Genomic DNA, 19,225 nt, shown 5'->3' with positions numbered 1-19,225 from the left:
AGTTTTATGCGTATATTAACATATATGTTCTAATGCTGGACATTTAGCTTGTTTTTAGTTTTTGTTATTTCAAAAAATGCTGCAACAACTGTTTCTATACATCTTTATAAACTTGTTCTGTACATTTGTTAAATTCCTGGAATTGAAATTGCTGAGTCAATGGGTTGTCAGTTGAAAATTTTGGTAAGTATTGTCAGATTGCCCTTCAGAGAAGTTGTATTAATTTACATTTCTATTTTCTGGCCCAAACTGGGTTTTACAAAACATCTTACTTTTTTCCTGGTGAAAATTATGTCTCATTTTAATTTGCATTTTTTGAGAAAGTTTGTCATCTTTTCATATTTTTTTGGCCATTTGTATTTCTTGTGAACTGCCTGCACATATTTTTTGCCCATTTTTCTTTTGAATTGTTTGCTTTTTCATTTTTGATTTGTAAGAACTTTTTATATAGTTCCTTTTTTTAATGAAAGTTCTTTTTTAAAATTTATTTAATTAATTAATTTATTTTTGGCTGCATTGGGTCTTTGTTGCTGTGCGTGGGTTTTCTCTAGTTGCGGCATGTGGGGGCTACTCTTCGTTGCAGTGCGTGGGCTTCTCATTGCCGTGGCTTCTCTTTGTTGTGGAGCACGGGCACTAGGCACGTGGGCTTTAGTAGTTGTGGCATGTGGGCTCAGTAGTTGTGGCTCGCGGGCTGTAGAGCGCAGGTTCAGTAGTTGTGGCGCATGGGCTTAGGTGCTCTGCGGCATGTGGGATCTTCCCCAACCAGGGCTCGAACCCATGTCCCCTGGATTAGCAGGCGGATTCTTAACCACTGCACCGCCAGGGAACTCCCATAGCCAGTTGTTTTAACATTTATTGGAACATCCATCTTTTCCCCATAGATTTGAGAATGTCACCTTATCATATACTAAGTTTCCATATGGATCTAGAACTACTGTATTGTAACTTAGTATTGTTTTATAGATCTGTCTGTATATTTGATACCAGTACCAAGCTGTTTTAATACTACTGGTTACTGTAGTTTTGAGGTATATTTTAGTTTCTGATTCCGAGGTAGTTTTTTGTTTTATTTTGCTTTTGAAACTGGATTAAATGGGGCATGTTAAATGCTGTTGAAAAAGTCCAATTGAATAAAAGATCCTTTTGAAAAGAGAGGTAGGGACAGTAACAATTTACTCAAACAGCTTCCTATTTGGAGAAATTTAAGTTGTCTCCAAAATCTTGCAATGTAAACAACACTACGATAAACATCCCTGTACATTAGTATTTCTGCCCTTCTATGATTATTTACATAGGATATATTTCTAAAAGTCTAATTGTTGGGTCAAAGGAAATGCACATTTTAATTTTTTTTTTTGGCTGCACTGGGTCTTTGTTGCTGCACGTAGGCTTTCTCTAGTTGTGGCGAGCGGGGGCTACTCTTTGTTGCGGTGCGTGAGCTTCTGATTGTGGTGGCTTCTCTTGTTGCCGAGCACGGGCTCTAGGTATGCAAGCTTCAGTAGTTGCAGCACACAGGCTCAGTAGTTGTGGCACGTGGGCTCAGTAGTTGCAGCGTGCGGGCTTAGTTGCTCCACAGCATGTGGGATCTTCCCGGACCAGGGATCGAGCCCATGTCCCCTGCATTGGCAGGCGGATTCTTAACCACTGTGCCACCAGGGAAGTCCCAAAATGCACATTTTTAAAGCTATTGATGTGTATTGCCAAATTGCTCTTTGGAAAGATTGTACCATTTTATAGTTTTTTGGTATTTAAGAATCCCTTTCTATACACTCATCAACATTGTTATTTTTTTAATATTTGTTAATATTAATAAGTTAAAAAATGCCATCCCTTGTATTTGTAATTTGCATGTCTTTGATTACTAGCTGGTTGAACATATTTTCATACATTTACTGGCCATTTATCCTTTCCTTTGCCCATTTCAATTGTGGAATCTCAGTGCCTAGAAGGCTCCAAGACCCAGGGTAACTCACCAATATCAGCATGCCAAAGTAATTCTCTTTGAAAGGACACAGCTTTGTTGGCATTTTTCATGTGTCTTTGAGATTTCTTTAAAGTCAGAAATTTCAAAATTGAATTATAATGGTGTTCGGAAAAGAAGAGTAGGAAGCAGTGTCCTGTTCCTACCTTTACACATCATACTCTCTGTGGGCCCTGGGTACCATCCCAGCTGCTCTCTCTAAGGGATGGGCCTCATTGTAGTAACCATCTTTTTCTTACTGATTTAAACATACATGGAGAGGTAGAAGTAAATATATAAAGAGGTCTAAAGAGGTTAAATGAAGGGAACTCAGACTCTTCTTATTATAGCATGAGCAAAAAGGTGGAGTCATCAAAACATGGTACATTCAGGACTTCCCTGGTGGCTCAGTGGTTAAGAATCTGCCTGCCAATGCAGGGGATGCGGTTCGAGCCCTGGTCTGGGAAGATCCCACATGCCGCAGAGCAATTACGCCCGTGCACCACAACTACTGAGCCTGCGCTCTAGAGCCCGCGAGCCACAACTACTGAGCCTGCATGCTACAACTGTTGAAGCCCGCGTGCCTAGAGCTCATGCTCCGCAACAAGAGAAGCCACCGCAATGAAGCCCGCGCATCACAAAACGAAGAGTAGCTCCCGCTCGCTGCAACTAGAGAAAGCCCACACGCAGCAATGCAAACCCAACACAGCCAAAAATAAATAAATTTATTTTTTTAAAAAAACATGGTACATTCAAGTCCAAATAGTTCAGTGTAATTAGAAATTCTAAATTGAAAGAAGTTTGAAAAGAGATTTTGAAAAAAGTGGGTAGCCGCCAGAGCCAAATCATTGCAGATTGTCTTGGTAAAATATCTCTAGAATTTCAAAACAAAACAAGCAAACAAAAACACTCCAATGCTTACTGAGCACATACCATTTGCCACGTGCTGGGGTGTATCTGCCCTTCAGGGATGTGTATTGGATGGAGAAAATATCCTGTAATTAGACTCTTGGCTGGGGTTACCCCAGCTTTTTCCTCTTTCCCTCCTGCATAGCCCTGCCAAAATGCTTGTTCTAATTTTGAAGGAGAAATAATTAAAATGAAGTTGTTTATCCCCATCCTGGATTGATGGGTTTAGTTCCCAGTTTAGTAAACAAGGACATTGAAGGACAGTTGGCTCTGGCATATATAAAGGGAAGGGATGTGTTGTGGGAGAAGTCAATACATGATTACATTCTATAATTGTACTAACAAAGATTTTCAAAGCCTCCTTTTGAAATCATGGGGTTTTGTATCTTCTTCAACAAAAAGAGTTGCCTTTTCTCTCAGGAGGCTGCAATGTTAATATGACAGCAGGAAACCAGCTTAATGACACAAGCAGGGGAAAAAATTCAGTTGAACTTAATGGAAATCAGAAGCTTTCAAACTTGTAAATTTTATAATTAAAACAACTAATTAAGCAGTTTAACCACTGGTAATTTGACCAAAAACCTTTCATTTAAGAGAGAAAAGGGTTAATTTAACAGTAGTTTGAACCAGCTTCTTAATTAACCAACTGCTCTAATTATAGAAATTGCCCCAAACTAAATTTGAAAATGCCTCCGTGCCAAGGAATTCCAGTAGATTAGAGGCTGAGGCAAGCATTTGTGGCATTTTCACCTAAGATGTGTCATCATCTCAAAGATCACTTTTGGTTCTGCTACTTGAAACCACTGGTGGGTGATTGAATTTCTGTGTACTTAAAGATGGTGATGAGTGCCTGGGTTGTTGTTGTTTTTTAATTTACACAAAATATTTTACTATATAATGGAGGCATGGGAGAGCTGCAACTGTAAACTCTTGATGATGTTTGTATGTTTAGGGCAGCACAGAGACGACATTTAAGCTGGCCATGGAGGCTGTGAAGGATATCACCAGTCAGAGAGGTGCAGTCCCAGCATGGGGGACAGCCCAGCACCACACAGAGGCATGAGAACTGCATGGTTTATACAGAATGGCAAGTGTAGCTCTGTGGCTGAGAAGCAAGGTTTTAAAAGCCTGGAGGATGGAGAGTGAGGACGTGAAGTGGTTGGAACTAGATTATAAAATTGAGACTCTTAAATGCTTGCCTAAGGAGTATGAACTTCAGGCAGTGGAAAATCATCAAACATTTTGAAATATAGCAAGGACCTTCCTTGTCTCATTTATTGGTGTTACTGTAGTGCCTGATACAGTGCCTGGCACAGAGTAAGTCCTTTTTAAAAATTGTGTGTGTGCAGTGAATAAATTGTTGAATTAATGAAAGAGAATAACATGATTAGGTTTGTGTTTTAGAAGGATTAATTTGTCAGCTTTAAAGGATGGAATAGAGGGGGGGGTGTGGATACAGGAAGACTAACAACAACAACTCAGCCAAGGATACTACTTGAATCTTTGCTTGAACTTCCATCCACACTCCCCCTCCAACCACCTTCCACCCACAACAACCAAAGTGATCTTTTAAAAACACATTAGACATAATTTCTCCGCTGTTCAGCATGAAATCCAAACCCTTAACATGGCTCAGAGTGGTGGGTTCCAATCCACTGCCCTAATCTCTGGTGCACTCAGCCCCTCTCACTTTGCTTCAGCCACATGGACAGTCTTTTTGTTCCTTGAATGTGCCAATCTGCGTCCCCCTCTGGGGCCCTTGCACACGCTATTCCCACTGCCTGGAATATTCATTCTCTATCTTTTTACCTAATAAACTCCTATCTGCCTTTCAGGTCTCAATTTATTTTATTTATTTATTTGAGTAGATAATGCATGTACATGGAACAAGTTTTAAAAGATACATGAGTATAAAGTCAACAGTAAGTCTCTCTCTCCTGCCGTCTAGCCACTTCTCCCTGGGGATAACCACTATTACTATTTTCCTCTGAAATCTGGTTTCAGTTCACATGTCATTTTTTTTTAGAGGCCTTTCCAGGTATTCCAATCTAAAATAGATCCACTGATTGTATTGCCATAGCGCTTTTTATCATTCATCACAATTTGTAATTTCATATTTATTTATTTATTTATTATTTATTTTTTGCGGTACGCGGGCCTCTCACTGTTGTGGCCTCTCCCGTTGCGGAGCACAGGCTCCGGACGCGCAGGCTCAGCGGCCATGGCTCACGGGCCCAGCCGCTCCGCGGCATGTGGGATCTTCCCGGACCGGGGCACAAACCCGTGTCCCCTGCATTGGCAGGCGGACTCTCAACCACTGTGCCACCAGGGAAGCCCTCATGTTTATTTTGTGACTATTCCCTCCTCCATTAATGATTCCCTCCTCCTACTAGACTATAAGCTCCATAAGCTGAGTTTTGTTGGCCTTGTCCCCTGTTATATCTTCACCTCATTGCACAGTGTCTGGCACATCATAAGTACTGAATAATTAAGCCCTTCCTAAATTTTTTGCCTGTTTCTGTAAGCTCATCTCTTGCCACCCTGCTGCTTATACTCTGCCTTGAAATTCTCTCTCTGGGTCTTCCCCTCCCCATACTGTGTTCTCTCTAACTCCTAGTCATCTGTCAGGTTTTACTTAAAAGCCACCTGCTCTAAGAATCCTTTCCTGACACCACAAGTCCAGCCTTAGTGCCTCTCTCATGTATATAGCCCTTATTGTAGGTAGCCCTTATCACCTGCATTGATATTACTGTCTCGCCACTAGATCATAGATTCTGTATTGCAGGGACTTTGTCTTTGCCCATTGTTACAGCTCCAGCATCTAGGGCAGTGGTTGGTACCAACCTGGGCCTGCCATGGATATTGGGTTGTTTGTACATTGCACAACTCTAGTGTGTGCCATTCACATGGTTGTGAGGCTATAATTGTTTCTGGCTACCCCAGTGGGTAGTAATAAATATTTGTTGAATGAGTAAACATGCTTTGGAGAGTTCAGTGCTTTTTAGGAGGTCATGTTTTAAAGTCATAATAAAATCTTTTGGGATGGATTAATTTTCAAGGCTCTGATCTGAGGATGGCTGTGTACCCAATCAAGGGGATTTGGATATCAGCTGTTTGGGCGGGGCCCCAGGTTGCAGAGTCTGGAACCTAAAGCCTCAAAGAGTCAGCTGGGACTGTGGCCAAGAAGATAGCTCAGTTATGTTCAGTGCTCTTTGGAAGCCTCTGCCAAAAATGCCTCCTTCTTCCATGCGTGTTAAACTCTTACTCCTCTTTCAAGAATGCAGCTGTTGGGACTTCCCTGGTGGTCCAGTGGTTAAGAATCCGCCTTCCAATGCAGGGGACGTGGGTTCGATCCCTGGTCAGGGAACTAAGATCCCACATGCCTCGGGGCAAATAAGCCTGTGCGCCACAACTAGAGAGAAGCCCATGCGCTGCAACGAAAGATCCTGCGTGCTGCAGCGAAAATCCTGCGTGTCGCAACTAAGACCTGATGCAGCCAAATAAATAATAAAGATGAGAAAACTGACTTAAAAAAAAAAAAAAGAATTCAGCTGTTACCTCCCTGAACCTATTCCTCTGTACCATCTTCCACTTCTCCCCGCTCACCCCTAAGGTGGAGTTAGTGGTTCTTTCCTCTAAGTTCCTTGCTCTCATCTCCATTAAAGTATTTTGTACACTATACGGTAATTATCTGCTTTCCCATCATCCTTCCCCAGTACACATTGAGTGTCTCTAGGGAAAGTAGTATATTTTAGTCATCTTTGTAACTGTCCCAGTATCTATTCAGTTGTTGGCATATAATAGTAAATGTGGACTAATGCACATCATGGAAGGGAACCATGATATACCAGGGTTGTCTTGATGAAGTACTGTGGATTGTAAACATAGGGAAAGTCTCCGAAGCCACGATTCTTGATTGGCCTGGCACAGAGCAGACCTGCTTGGAAGCACATTTTAGAAAAGAGAAGCTTAAGAAACATTTCACTTGATGTCATTAGACTTTTCCACACCATTTTGTGTTTAGCCCCCCACAAAGTGGTGGCCCTGGGGAGATGCAGGACCACAGGAGCTGGGAGGGAAGGGAGCAGAACCTAGGACTAGTACTTTTCCAGAAGGTAGGGAACAAGCAAGAGAGACAGACAGACATAACAGAGCTGTGTAGGGCTGGTTCCAGTGAAGGGTAGAGATAAGGAGCTGATATCAGATATGGAAACGATCAAGTCTAGCTAGATTTTCTTTTTTTTCAATTTGGCTGCCTCGGATCTTAGTTGCGGCACGCGGGATCTTTGCTGTGGCATGTGAGATCTTTCGTTGCGTTGCGTGGGCTTCTCTCTAGTTGTGGTGTGTGGGCTGTCTAGTTGCGGCACGCAGGCTCCCTAGTTGTGGCTCATGGGCTTCAGAGTGCACGGGCTCAGTAGTTGTGGCGCTTGGGCTTAGTTGCCCCGCGGCATGTGGGATCTTAGTTCCCCAACCAGGGATCAAGGCCACATCCCCTGCATTGGAAGGTGGTTTCTTAACCACTGGACCACCAGGGAAGTCCCTAGCTAGATTTTGTATTCCAGAAATTCAAATGTTATAACACATCTGAGAACAGGCTGTTCAGTCACATAGACCTGGGTTTAAATTGCAGTTCTGCCTTTTACTTGCTGGTTGACCTTGGCCAATTCCTAGTTTTTTGAGCTGCAATTTCTTTATTTGTAAATGAAGATAAAAATAATGAGGATTAAAGGAGAATATGTATATATCAGCAAGTCCTTCTTTGAAGGGAATGTGGGTGGCATATCTCTGGGTCTGCCACAGTGAATATGTGTATACAGATCCTATTTTTCACATACACACTGTTCTGTACCTTAGGTTTTTAGTTTTTATTGTTATTCACTTAACAAAGTCTGTTGGAGATTATTACATATCAACACAAATAAAGCAAATTAGATAGTTTAAAAAACTGTGGAAATCTGTGATTGTCCTTTTTCCTGGTTGTATTTGCCACCTGTCTCTTTCTCTGAACAATCTTCATTGGAAAACTTCAAAAGGATTATTGCCTGTTGAGGAACGGAGAAAATGAGAGCCCTGTGAGAATGTATTTTGTCCCCCTACCAGCAGTGGCTCTAGCAGGAGAGAATTTCTCAAAGAAAGATGGGTGGTGGGGATTAGATATAGTCCAGGGGCCAAACGGAGAGAAAAATTGGGTAAACCGAGTGTCAGCTCAGGATCAAGAAATAGCTCTGGTTCTTTAAACCAGCAAGAGGCTCACTATCCCCAAATATTCCATTTCACGATGGAGAATTTGTCTCCTCATGTATGATCTATCTGTCCCTGGAGGAGCTTTGAAACAGGTTTGTCTTATTTTCTCTCTTTTAGGTGGCATTCTGCTGAGCATCAGTCGGCACTACAGGGCACAGCCCACGCATGGCATTGGAAGATACAAGCACCTAGTTAAAGCACAAGAGGTAAGAGGGGCAGGGGTCCTTTAGAAAGGGATAGTGTGCAGCTTTTACAAAGACCCTGAAGGTCAGATGTGCATAGGTTGGATTATACTGGAGCTAGAAAGGATAGAGGGTTGTCCCTCAGTCCTCTCCAGTTAATTAGTTTGGATATGATCCAGAGTGGAGATGTTTTTGCCGGTTCCTAATCTTGTCCCTAGGCCAGGTTATCACAGTGAAAAGCAAATTCTTTGGTTTTATTATTTGTGACACGTAAAGAAAATATCTTCTTAGTACTTAGTTTAATAGGGACCTCACAATGGAAATATGTTCAGTTCAGTTGAATGAATGGTTTGTGGCACATAGAGGTGGATTCACATTTTCAGCCAAGTAGCTGATTTTTACAGTATTTACAGATTTAAAATATGTATGTGTTTCTTTAATCCATTATCACAGATAACTGGGAGTTATTTCTAAGCATTGTAAGATTATTTAGCCTATTTCTTTGGCTCCAGCTGAAGGATTGCTTCTGTGGTGGTTGGATTTTTTGTGCATTTGCAGAGGATTTTGTAGTGGGATGGACACAAAACTGGCTTGAAAGTCAGACAGTCTAGCTTTGAGTCACGATTCTATCACTTCCTGTAAACAGTATAGTTAGGAAGATTTTGCTGTTCTACTTGGGGAGATTTCAACATCGCTTTTGGTTCTTTGGCTTAGTTCGATGCTCCCATGCAACCCCGCACATCTCCCATTGCCTCTCTCACCTTGGCAGAAGTCCAGTACCACTGCATTTGGGCCTCAGAAGCCACTAAACTTGCCAAGTTCTCCTGAGCAACATCCTTATATCAAGGAATTTCAGGACAGGAATGTTGCCACACCTGAGGCTTGTATCAGGCACCTTCCCAGCAGGAAACAGCCCTACTAAAATTGTTCCTTTGTGATGAGAAGAGTACTGAATTGGGAACCAGGAAACTTGTGTTCTAGGCTTGGTTCTGCCAGTTATTAGTTTTGTGATTTGGGGTAAGTTAACCTAACCTCTTTGGGCATGGCAGGTCCTGAAATTATATGTAAAATGTTTTCTATGTGTGACTTTTTCTGGGAAGAGAGTCCATAGCTCTTGTCAGACTCCTCACAAAGTTTGAGAAACTCTGGATTAGAATATCTTCAAGAGTCTTTCAGCTCTGATATCATGTAACTCCATAATGCTATGATACATTTTTCAAACATCTATTATGTGCTAGGTACTGTTGGGGGTGCCTTGCCTTTTCAGACTGAGTTGCAATAAAATTTTGTAGTATGAATGAACAAGACCTGGTTCATGCTCACAGGGAGCTGATAAACCACTAGAGATAAGACACAAATAATTATGCTCCCAAGCAGAAAGTGACAAGTGCTGAAAGGAAGATACAAAGTGCTATTTAAAATTCAGAAGAAGGAGTGATTTACACCCTTTCCGAGTTGTGACACCTCAGAGTAAGTTCTTGGAGTTGTTTTATTTTGCTATATCCCCCTTCTAAAAGTCTCACATAAATTAGCAGAAAATAAAATTAGTTTTGTTTGGGTGTGAGTTTTTTGTTTTTTTTAAATTTCTTGGGATCCTCCCTCATAGATAATTTTCTGTATATACCATGCTCTGGCCCACTCCTTGGCTTGTTATAAAAGGAAGCTTAATGGCATGTCTAATGCCATCTGTCCCATATTTCTCTCCAGCCTCCTCTCCCATCTCATGGATACCATACTCAAATCATCATACTGGGTTTTTTTTTTTTGCAGTACGCGGGCCTCTCACTGCTGTGGCCTCTTCCCGTTGCGGAGCACAGGCTCCGGATGCGCAGGCTCAGCGGCCATGGCTCACGGGCCCAGCTGCTCTGCGGCATGTGGGATCTTCCCAGGCCGGGGCACGAACCCGTGTCCCCTGCATCGGCAGGCGGACTCTCAACCACTGCGCCACCAGGGAAGCCCCATCATACTGTTTTGAGACCTCTCACCTGCTCTTCTGTCTACTTGGAAGACCTGCTCTCCTTCTTCACTTGGCCAATACATTCTGAACATCTAAATCCCATTGAGGAAGCAGGATGAGGAGGGGAAGAACAGATCTCTCCTTCTGAGAAACCTCTGATTCCCTGCACTGGGTTACTTGTCCTACCATGAGCTGCTGGAGTTCCTTGTGCTTCCTCTATCCTAGGACTTGCTGCTCTGTTTTAACCACCTGTTTTGATGACTGTTTCTCCTCCTAGATGATGAGCATACTCAGGGTAGAGGCCATGTCTCATATTTTTTCTGTATCCCCAGTGTCCAGCACAAAGCCTGGCATCAAGTAGAGGACAATAAATATTGACTGAGCTGAACCTAAATGTGGTTATTGGAGCTGCCCCGAGGTTTTGTAAATCAGAGCTGGCAAACAACCCATTCTCTGCAAACAGCTGCCTCCAGATGACCTTGGTTGCTTGAAGGGAGTGATGCTCCCTTTTGTTAGGGCTGTAGGCTTTTCTCTGATGTCATTCATTGTTCCAGGGTGGCTAGCACAATAGGGCTGGATGGTGATGGAAGCTGCTAGAGGCTCCTCACTTCCTGCACGGAACAGCACAATGAAAACTTTCATCCGCCAGCTTACAGAGGCTCTGTCCCAAGTCCCTGTCTCTTTTGTACCCTTGGGGTACTGGACTGGAAAAGTCATCTTTTGGCTTCCTTTCTTCCCTGAACTTAGAACCTAGAAAAAACAATAAACAGCCATTTTCCCATTTTTTCTTCTCTGACTCTCAGGCTGGCTCCTCTACTCTCTTGAGCCCTACATCCCTGAGACAAGAGTTAATTCTCATGCACAAAGTGGCCAACCCTTGTCCCTTTTCTGCTGGTATAATCTCTTCACTCCTCCTTCCAAAGGTTCCACACTCAGCCTTATGACTCCTGAACCTTGGGAAGGAAAAGGCACATCTACCTCACCTCAGCTTTCCTTGTCAATACTGGTTTTATCTCTATCTTGCATGGCCTGGTTTATAGGTTGGTTTATAGGTTGGTTTCCATCCCTCCGTCCTGTGCCCTTGTCCTTGATGCTTCTCTGAGGAGTTTAGTGAGAAGAGAGGTGAAAACAAAGCTTCCTCTTGGGTGGCAGCATGGGGGATGATAGCAAACCATTTTTTCTGTATCCTCAGTGGGATTTCGGGTCTCTCAGCACAGACCCAATCTCCTTCTCAGTGATTTCCCATTTTGCACACTATACTTCAGGCACATTTTCTCATACACCCATTCTGTCTCATGCTTCTGTTCTTTGTACATGCTCTTTCTTCTTTAAGACATGATATCTTCCTTTTTCTTCTCTCATCATGTAAGACCCACCTTGACTCATGGCAGTGGGGGATCACACTTCAGAGCATATCTGCAGCCATAGCACTGTGTCTCAGTGTGTAATCTCATTATTCCTTCAAGGGCCCTGCATCATTCTGTTAAATTTAAAAGGCTTCAGATTGTTTGGAGTGATTTTTATTTGATAAAAATAAAAAGAATATAGTCCTTCACATTTGTATAGTGCTAGGTCATATCTCCCAAGACCACTTACTTACTTGCCCTCAGCTGTTGTTCAGCCTCCAATTTTAGGGTAATAGCAGCCCAAGAATAAAAGCATTGCCAAGAGGAAGATTGGGAGGATGAAATGGAGACAACATAAATTGCTGTCAGTTTTAGCTGTTATATGTTCTATTTTTCAGGCTCTGGGGCAAGAGAGTAAGGTTTTTGAACTTAGACAATTTATTTCCTCTTTGTAGAAGGGCACTAGGAGTCAAGATACCTTTTCTCTTGGAAACTTCATGCTGTTCTGACTGTTGACATAGAGGAGGTGTTTGTCATTTCTGACACCTACTTATTTTGTTGTAGCACTCATAGATTGATCAGCTCTAACAGCCACAAGTCTGTGAGGAGACTGTGACATCATTCCCAGAAAAATCTGCAGATCAGAATCACTTTGTGGTGATAGTCCTAGCTTCCTGGAAACAGAAAGATTGGTTTTGCTGGCCTGGTGACTGTAGGGCTAGACATGGATTATAGGACTGGCTTATAGAGAGTTGTTTTAAACTAGCATCCATGTTTTCCCTCAAGTCTGCCTCTTGTAACTTATTGAAAAGAACAACCGTTATTGAGTGTCTGCTATGTGCCAGGCACTGTGCTTTGCACAGATGACACTGTGGTGAGTGGGACACAGTCTCTTAACTACAAAAAGTATGAAGTGGCCTGGGAAGGATAGTGTTCAAAAATGTAACTAAAGTACACGTGGGAAGTGCTTTGCTTGGGAAATGAACTAAATATCAAGAGAGCAAAGTTAAAGATGCAGTTCTCCCTGAAAGTGTCAGTGGAGGTGTTATAGAGTTCAGCTCAACAAACATTTATTAAACACTACCTGTGTTCTTACACTGAGTATGTAAAGTGAACTGACACTCATCTAGGAGTATGCAGTTGCTTAGCGTAGCTGGAAACACTGGGGCTGTAAAAACTATAAAAGTGTTTCCCAGAGCTTTTCCAGGCACAGAACAATTCCTGTGAAGACCTGACTTTTAGCCTGTGCCATTAGAGCACCCTGGTCTCCAACCCACTGGGCTCTCATCCTGCCTTGCCTGTTCTGCTAAATTACAACAGTGTCAGAGCTTTAGAGAGATTCATTTTTGATATGAGTAAAAGTAATGATCTCTTTCCATTTTCAAAGTGTTTTTCCATCCATTATCTCAGTGCCTGTCAAACCATAGGCCCTTGGAACACTGGTGATCCTAGAATGGAACCTCTCCTCAGGTTTAATAATGGCAATCTTCCACATTTTAGAAAGACAATTAAGTTAATGGATAGAATTTTCTAAATTACAAGTTTTTCTCCCATCAGTTTTACTTGATGAAAATAAATGTTAACAGAGAAACTCATATGTTTTCATATTTTTTGAAATGCAGAGAACTCCATTTATATAATCTAACCATATGTTCTGCTAGTTAAGTCATTCTTGTTTTATACAGTGAAAGCACACTGATGAGTATTTCATGTGCTTCACAAAGGGAAACGTGATTTTTTCTTAGGCCCTTTGTAACCAACAGATTTGAAAACCATGCTTTTTGCTTCACCAACTATCCTGTGAGGTAGACTGGGCAGAAAAGGAAACTGAGGAGCATAAGTGATTTCTCTATGACCATATGGCTAGTAAATAACAGAATTAGAACCAGAATTTAATTCAGCTCAACTCAACATTGAATATTGCTGGGCTCTAGGAATAGAGAAATGAATGAGACATAATACTTTCTTATTGAGGTAGTGGTTTGGCTGCCATAAGAGGGAGATCCACTCAGTCAAGGGGCTTAAACAAGATAGAGTTTATTTTTCTGTCATATAAAGTATAGGTAGATATTCCCGCCTTTTGTTTTGCAACACTTATCATACTGCTTCTATCTCATAGTCTGAGATGGCTGCCTCCCTTAAGCCTTCATGTCCACATTCCAACCAGCAGGAAGGGGAAAGGGAAAGCAGTATGTGTGAGCTTGTATCCCACTGGCCAAAACTTGGTCACATAACCATACCCAGCTGCAAGATTGGTTGGGAAGTGTAATTTTTATTATAAATGGTCATATGCCCAGGTAAAATTCAGCAGGTCCGTGATTAAAGAGAAAAGAGAGAATAGATATTGAGGAAACTGACAGGCTCTGCATACCTTCCTTAAAGAGAAAGACGGAGATTAAGAGAAATGTTTTAGAATTAGGCAGACCCAAGTTAAAGATTCAGTTCTTATGCTTACTAGTGTATGTCCTTGGGTAAGTTACTTAACTTTTACAAGCCACAATTTTCTTGCCTTTAAATAACCATGTTATTTAAATGGTTTGTGAGAAGTAAGTTAAAAAAGAAAGTTTTAAGTACTTAGCACAATGTCTGAAGCATGGAGCCCATGAGTAGTTACTGGTGGTGATAATGATGATGCTGATGATGGCATTAGTCCCTCTTCTTTACAATCCCATAGCACTCTATTTTCCTCCCTCAAAACATGCATCTTCTTATAATTGTTCTCTGTATGCCTTTCCCAATAGATTGCAAGTTTCAGCAAGCAGAGACTATGGCTGTCTTATATACTATCATATCCCCAGTGCTAACCCTGGTCTGGCTTATCACTATTGGTCAGAAAATATTTGTTGAATAAATGGATACATGTGATAAGTGATAGTGGTGTATAATGGGGAGGGGGTTGCTATGGGAACACATAGGCGTCGTACCTAACTCAGCATGAGGAATGAGGGAAGTCTTCCTGGAAGAGCATGAACAGAGTCTTAAAAAATGACTAGGAGGGGAGCTCCCCTGGTGGTGCAGTGGTTGGGGGTCCGCCTGCCGATGCGGGGGACGCGGGTTCGTGCCCCGGTCCGGGAAGATCCCGCATGCCGCGGAGCGGCTGGGCCCGTGAGCCGTGGCCGCTGAACCTGCGCGTCCGGAGCCTATGCTCTGCAACGGGAGAGGCCGCAGCAGTGAGAGGCCCATGTACGCAAAAAAAAAAAATGACTAGGAGGGACTTCCCTTGCGGTCCAGTGGTAAGATGCCGCGCTTCCACTGCAGGGGGCACGAGTTCCACCCCGATCGGGGAACTAAGATCCCGCACGCCGCGTGGGTGCCGCAAAAAGCAACAACAACAGCAACAAAAAATTACTAGGAGTTACATTGAGGATGTTGGGTGAAGAGTCAGACTCTGCAGGGAGGGGAAACATTCTGGGCAAAGGTGTAAAGTCATTGATCCTGGAGATGCAGTTGGGAAACTTTTAGCAGTTTGTTAATCCTGGAATCTCAAGTGGGCACTAGAGGATGATGGTACACGAGACTTGAGAAGTAGACAGGTCTAGATTACCTTTTTTATAGTTGCCATTTATTGAGGAACTACTATATACCCTTATATGTCATGCAAAACACCTAGGAGTACTGACCTGCTCGTTGCACTTTCAGCTGCGACCAGCTGAGGTCATTGCTCTTGGGTTTTAATTGACATGGTGCAGCAAGGTAGCTTGTGTTGAACTTGCCATGGGAGGTGGGCTGCTTGTTATGATTAAATTGAGAGGATTGGTTCTTTTTCTTCTTTTTTTTTTAAAAATTAATTAATTTATTTATTTTTGGCTGCATTGGGTCTTTGTTACTGTGCACGGGCTTTCTCTGGTTGTGGCGAGTGGGGCCTACTATTCGTTGTGGTGCGCGGGCTTCTCATTGCAGTGGCTTCTCTTGTTGCGGAGCACAGGCTCTAGGCGGGCGGTCTTCAGTAGTTGCGGAGCGTGGGCTCAGTAGTTGTGGCGCACAGGCTTAGTTGTTCCGCGGTATGTGGGATCTTCCCGGACCAGGGCTCGAACCCGTGTCCCCGGCATGGGCAGGTGGATTCTTCACCACTGTGCCACCAGGGAAGTCCTGAGAGGACTGGTTCTTTCATGTGTGTCTTCTCTCTCTCTCTTTCTCTGAACTGTAAGCCTCTTTAGAACTGGGACTGTGTTTTCTCTTTCTTTGGTCTCTTTCTTTAGAGTGGTTGAATCAGCACTTTGCACACAGCAGGTGCTTAATAAATGTCTCATTCTGTAAAGCATACCGATAGGATACTAGGAGCATGCTTACCTCCAATTTGTAGTAAAAATAATGTCCTATCTGTGTACATTACCCAATCTTTCTTTAAAGATACCACTTATTGAGCAACTACTATATACCAGACGTGTAACCACTGTGTGCCAGGCTTTAAAAGCATTATTTCATTTTACAGTATTATAAATGGTATATTTTATTTAATCCTCAGATATGCTGTGGTTATTAAGGACCCTGTTTAAGGAATCTAAGACTCATTAAATGACTTTCCCAAGTGGCTAGTAATTTCTAGAGCCATTATTTGAACTGACAGTGGTCAGAATCCATCTAATGTCCATGCTATTTCCATTTCACAGAAATTCACTATTTTGAGCTTCACAAGAACCTTAGGTGTTACAGATGAAGACACTGACACCTAGAGAGGTCACTCAATGTCATGTAGTGACTAAGACAGTACTTGAGCCCAGATTTTCTTTTTTTTTTTTTCCAGCCATGCTGTGCAGCATGCAGGATCTTAGTTCCCCAACCAGGGATCAAACCCGTGCTCCCTGCAGTGGAACCGCGGACTCTTAACCACTGGACTGCCAGGGAAGTCCCCCAGATATTCTTTGGCTTCCATCTTAGTCTAGGGCTCTTTATGCAGCACCAGGCTGAGCCTCTCTGCCATCCCAGTCAGGGTCAGGCCTTCTGTCTGGTGTACATTTCTTGAGTGTGCTACACTGAGTTATAAACATAACCACTTGATTTCTGTGCACCCTACTGCTCATTATGGACTGTTCAGAGTACCATCACCAAATCATTTAAGTCCCCAGGTGTAGCTTTTAAAATTTCCATCAGCAGAATTTCTGGAAGCTGTATATGCTGCAGGCCTGTCAGCTTTTCATTTCAGGATTCAGATGATACAATTTCTTCCCAACTTTCCCACCCTAGAGAATGCCACCTATAGTGATAGGCAGCTACTATCATTACTTTTGCAGAATCTAGAGGAGACAGCCTGGGTCTGGGGCCACAGACTCAGCTTCTAGCCATGGCTAGACCCAAAGTGGTTGCCTTTTCCACTTCCTTACTATTGTAACCTTTATTTTAACCTTTCTGGACCTCGACTTCCCCCTTATATAAAATTAGGGGAGGAAGGAAGGAGAAACTAAGTTATCTCTAAGTTACCTTCCAGCTATAACAGTCTGTGATTCTAATCTGAGTCCTTTCTCTATTTGTTCTTTGCCAGCAAAGTTCCCCAGTAGCCTTGGCCAAATAACATCCTTCAGAGGACCTCAGTTTTCTGTCTGTAAAATAGGAGTAATATGGATATTTCTGTACAAAAATGGTTTAGTGATTTATCCCATGGCCCATTTTGGGCATCATATTGTACTTCTACAGGGATCCAAGGATGGCCGCCCTGGGCCAACTCACGGTGAATCCAGGTCAGTCACAGGAGTACCAAAGTTTGATGGTGGACAGTAGTCCATCTTCCCTGCCATCTTTCTCGTAGCCTCCATTCCTTTCCTGCCTAGCTCTCCTTCATGGGCAGTCAGGGTGGCCTTCCAGAAACAGAGCCCTAGTCATGTACATCTCTTGCACAGATATCTTTAATAGCTCCCCATGGCAGTCATGAAGGTCTGAACTTAGGCAGTAGGAATAAAAAGGAGGGGATGAGAAAGATTGAGCAGGTAAAATTATAGGAACTGGTGTCTGAAATCTCATGCACTCAAGCTCTTGCTAGCTATGCTGTGCCCTGGCTCAGAACTGAAATATAATATCACAGTGGACTCCTGATGGTGTGGATTGGTCTAGACAGATCTAGGCCAACATGGAAAAGCAAGTGAGATGCCAAGAGGGATACTAGAATCAGCTTTCTTCTTTTTGTTCTCCTAAAGCGACACCTTTGAAGAGCCCTGGCATTTTCCCTGGTTAAGAAAAGCCTCCTGCAGGCTTCAAAGAAGCTCCTCCCTTCCCTGCTGGAAAATTTCAGCCACTCCCCTTTGCATTCTGACTTTAGCATTCTTCACAGCTCTGACTGCAGTGCTGTCATGATGAGAAGTCTGGATTGCTGCATTTGGCCTCGGGTATGGTGGGCTCTGCAGGAGAGCCAAACCCCTGCACCTTGATGGTTGGTTATAGAAGTTGGCTTCTCACTCATAGCAAAGTCTAGGACCCTGGGGTGACTACCACTGTTAAGAACTTTAATAATGCAGAGGGTTCAGTGAAAAAATTTCTGCATTGGGAGTCAGGAGGTCTGGGTTAGTTCCTAGGATCTGTCTGGTGTGGCTGTGTGACTCTGGGGGACATATTTAATCTCTCTGGGCTTCATATTCTTCCCCTGCAAGGATGAAGAACTGGGAAAAAGTTATCTCTAAATGCCATCCTATTCTAAAATTCTAAAATAGTGATTCACTGCATGTTGTCTCTCTGCTGGGCCCTGTGCTAGATGTGAAGAATATGAAAATGAAAAAATAATAATAAAAGTTAATGTTTATTGAGTGTTTAAATATGTGCCACAGATTGAATTAAGTATATACAGTGTTTTGTTCAGTTCTCAGAATATCCCTGTGAGATCAGGTTTGTATCAGTTTTACCGGCCTTGTGAAAGGACCGTTTCTTGGTCCTCCCCCTGTTTCCCCAGATTGGGCCCCTGCTCTCTTAGACTGACCTGGAGAGCATTGATGTGAGAGAACCACTCTAGGTGCTCTGCCAGGAACACCTCTGCTATGGCAGTAACTAGGCTGTTGGCTGTTAGATAAGGGTGACTTAAGACATGTAAATAGATCCCCACCTCATTTTTTTCTTTAAAAAAAATTTCTACCAAATAGCAAGATTTATTCTAAATCTCCAATAATTAGGACAGTGTGGTATTAGCTCAAGAATAGACAAATAGCCCAATGGAGCAGGATAAAGAATATAGAAACAGATCCAAGTATCTCTGAACATTTATTATATGACATAAGTGACACTGAATTGCAATGGTGCTGGGGTACTTGGGTCAATTGGATTGAATAGTCATGTGAAAAAAACTGACTTGACTCCTATTTCACACTGTACACAAAAAGCACTTAAAATGATTGTAGATCTAAATGTAAATATTAAAATAATCAAACTTTAGAAGATAACATACAAGAATATCCTCATGATCTTAAGGTAAGCAAAGATTTCTTAAACAGGACACAAAAGTCACTATAAATATAAAAGAAAAAAATGAGTAAATTGGACTACATTAAAAATAAGAATTTTTGCTCATCAAAATGTACCATTAAAAAGTGAAAAAGGAAGACACAGGGAGGAAGAAGATATTTGCAACATGTACGTTTAACAAAGGATCATGTCTAGAATATAGAAGGAACTTCTGCAAATCAGTAAGAGAAAGGAAGGCAACCCAATC

General features: G+C 42.4%; 1 protein-coding gene across 2 annotated transcripts in view; it reads left to right on the top strand.

Moving 5' to 3' along the window:
* MRPL48 (mitochondrial ribosomal protein L48) overlaps nt 1-19,225 on the top strand; it is a 49,353-nt gene that overhangs the window by 15,231 nt on the left and 14,897 nt on the right. For both annotated transcript variants that reach the window (XM_029209652.1, XM_029209653.1), the window contains one exon: nt 8,231-8,319. In XM_029209652.1, coding sequence (XP_029065485.1) covers nt 8,231-8,319 — 89 coding nt within the window. The remainder of the gene's footprint in view (nt 1-8,230; nt 8,320-19,225) is intronic.

This window comes from Monodon monoceros, unplaced genomic scaffold (genome assembly GCF_005190385.1).
Source record: "Monodon monoceros isolate NGI ecotype Baffin Bay Population unplaced genomic scaffold, NGI_Narwhal_1 Super_Scaffold_7, whole genome shotgun sequence".
In the NCBI taxonomy this organism is placed as follows: domain Eukaryota; kingdom Metazoa; phylum Chordata; class Mammalia; order Artiodactyla; family Monodontidae; genus Monodon; species Monodon monoceros.
Note: the sequence above shows the minus strand (reverse complement) of the source record. Positions and strands in the feature narration are given on the sequence as shown.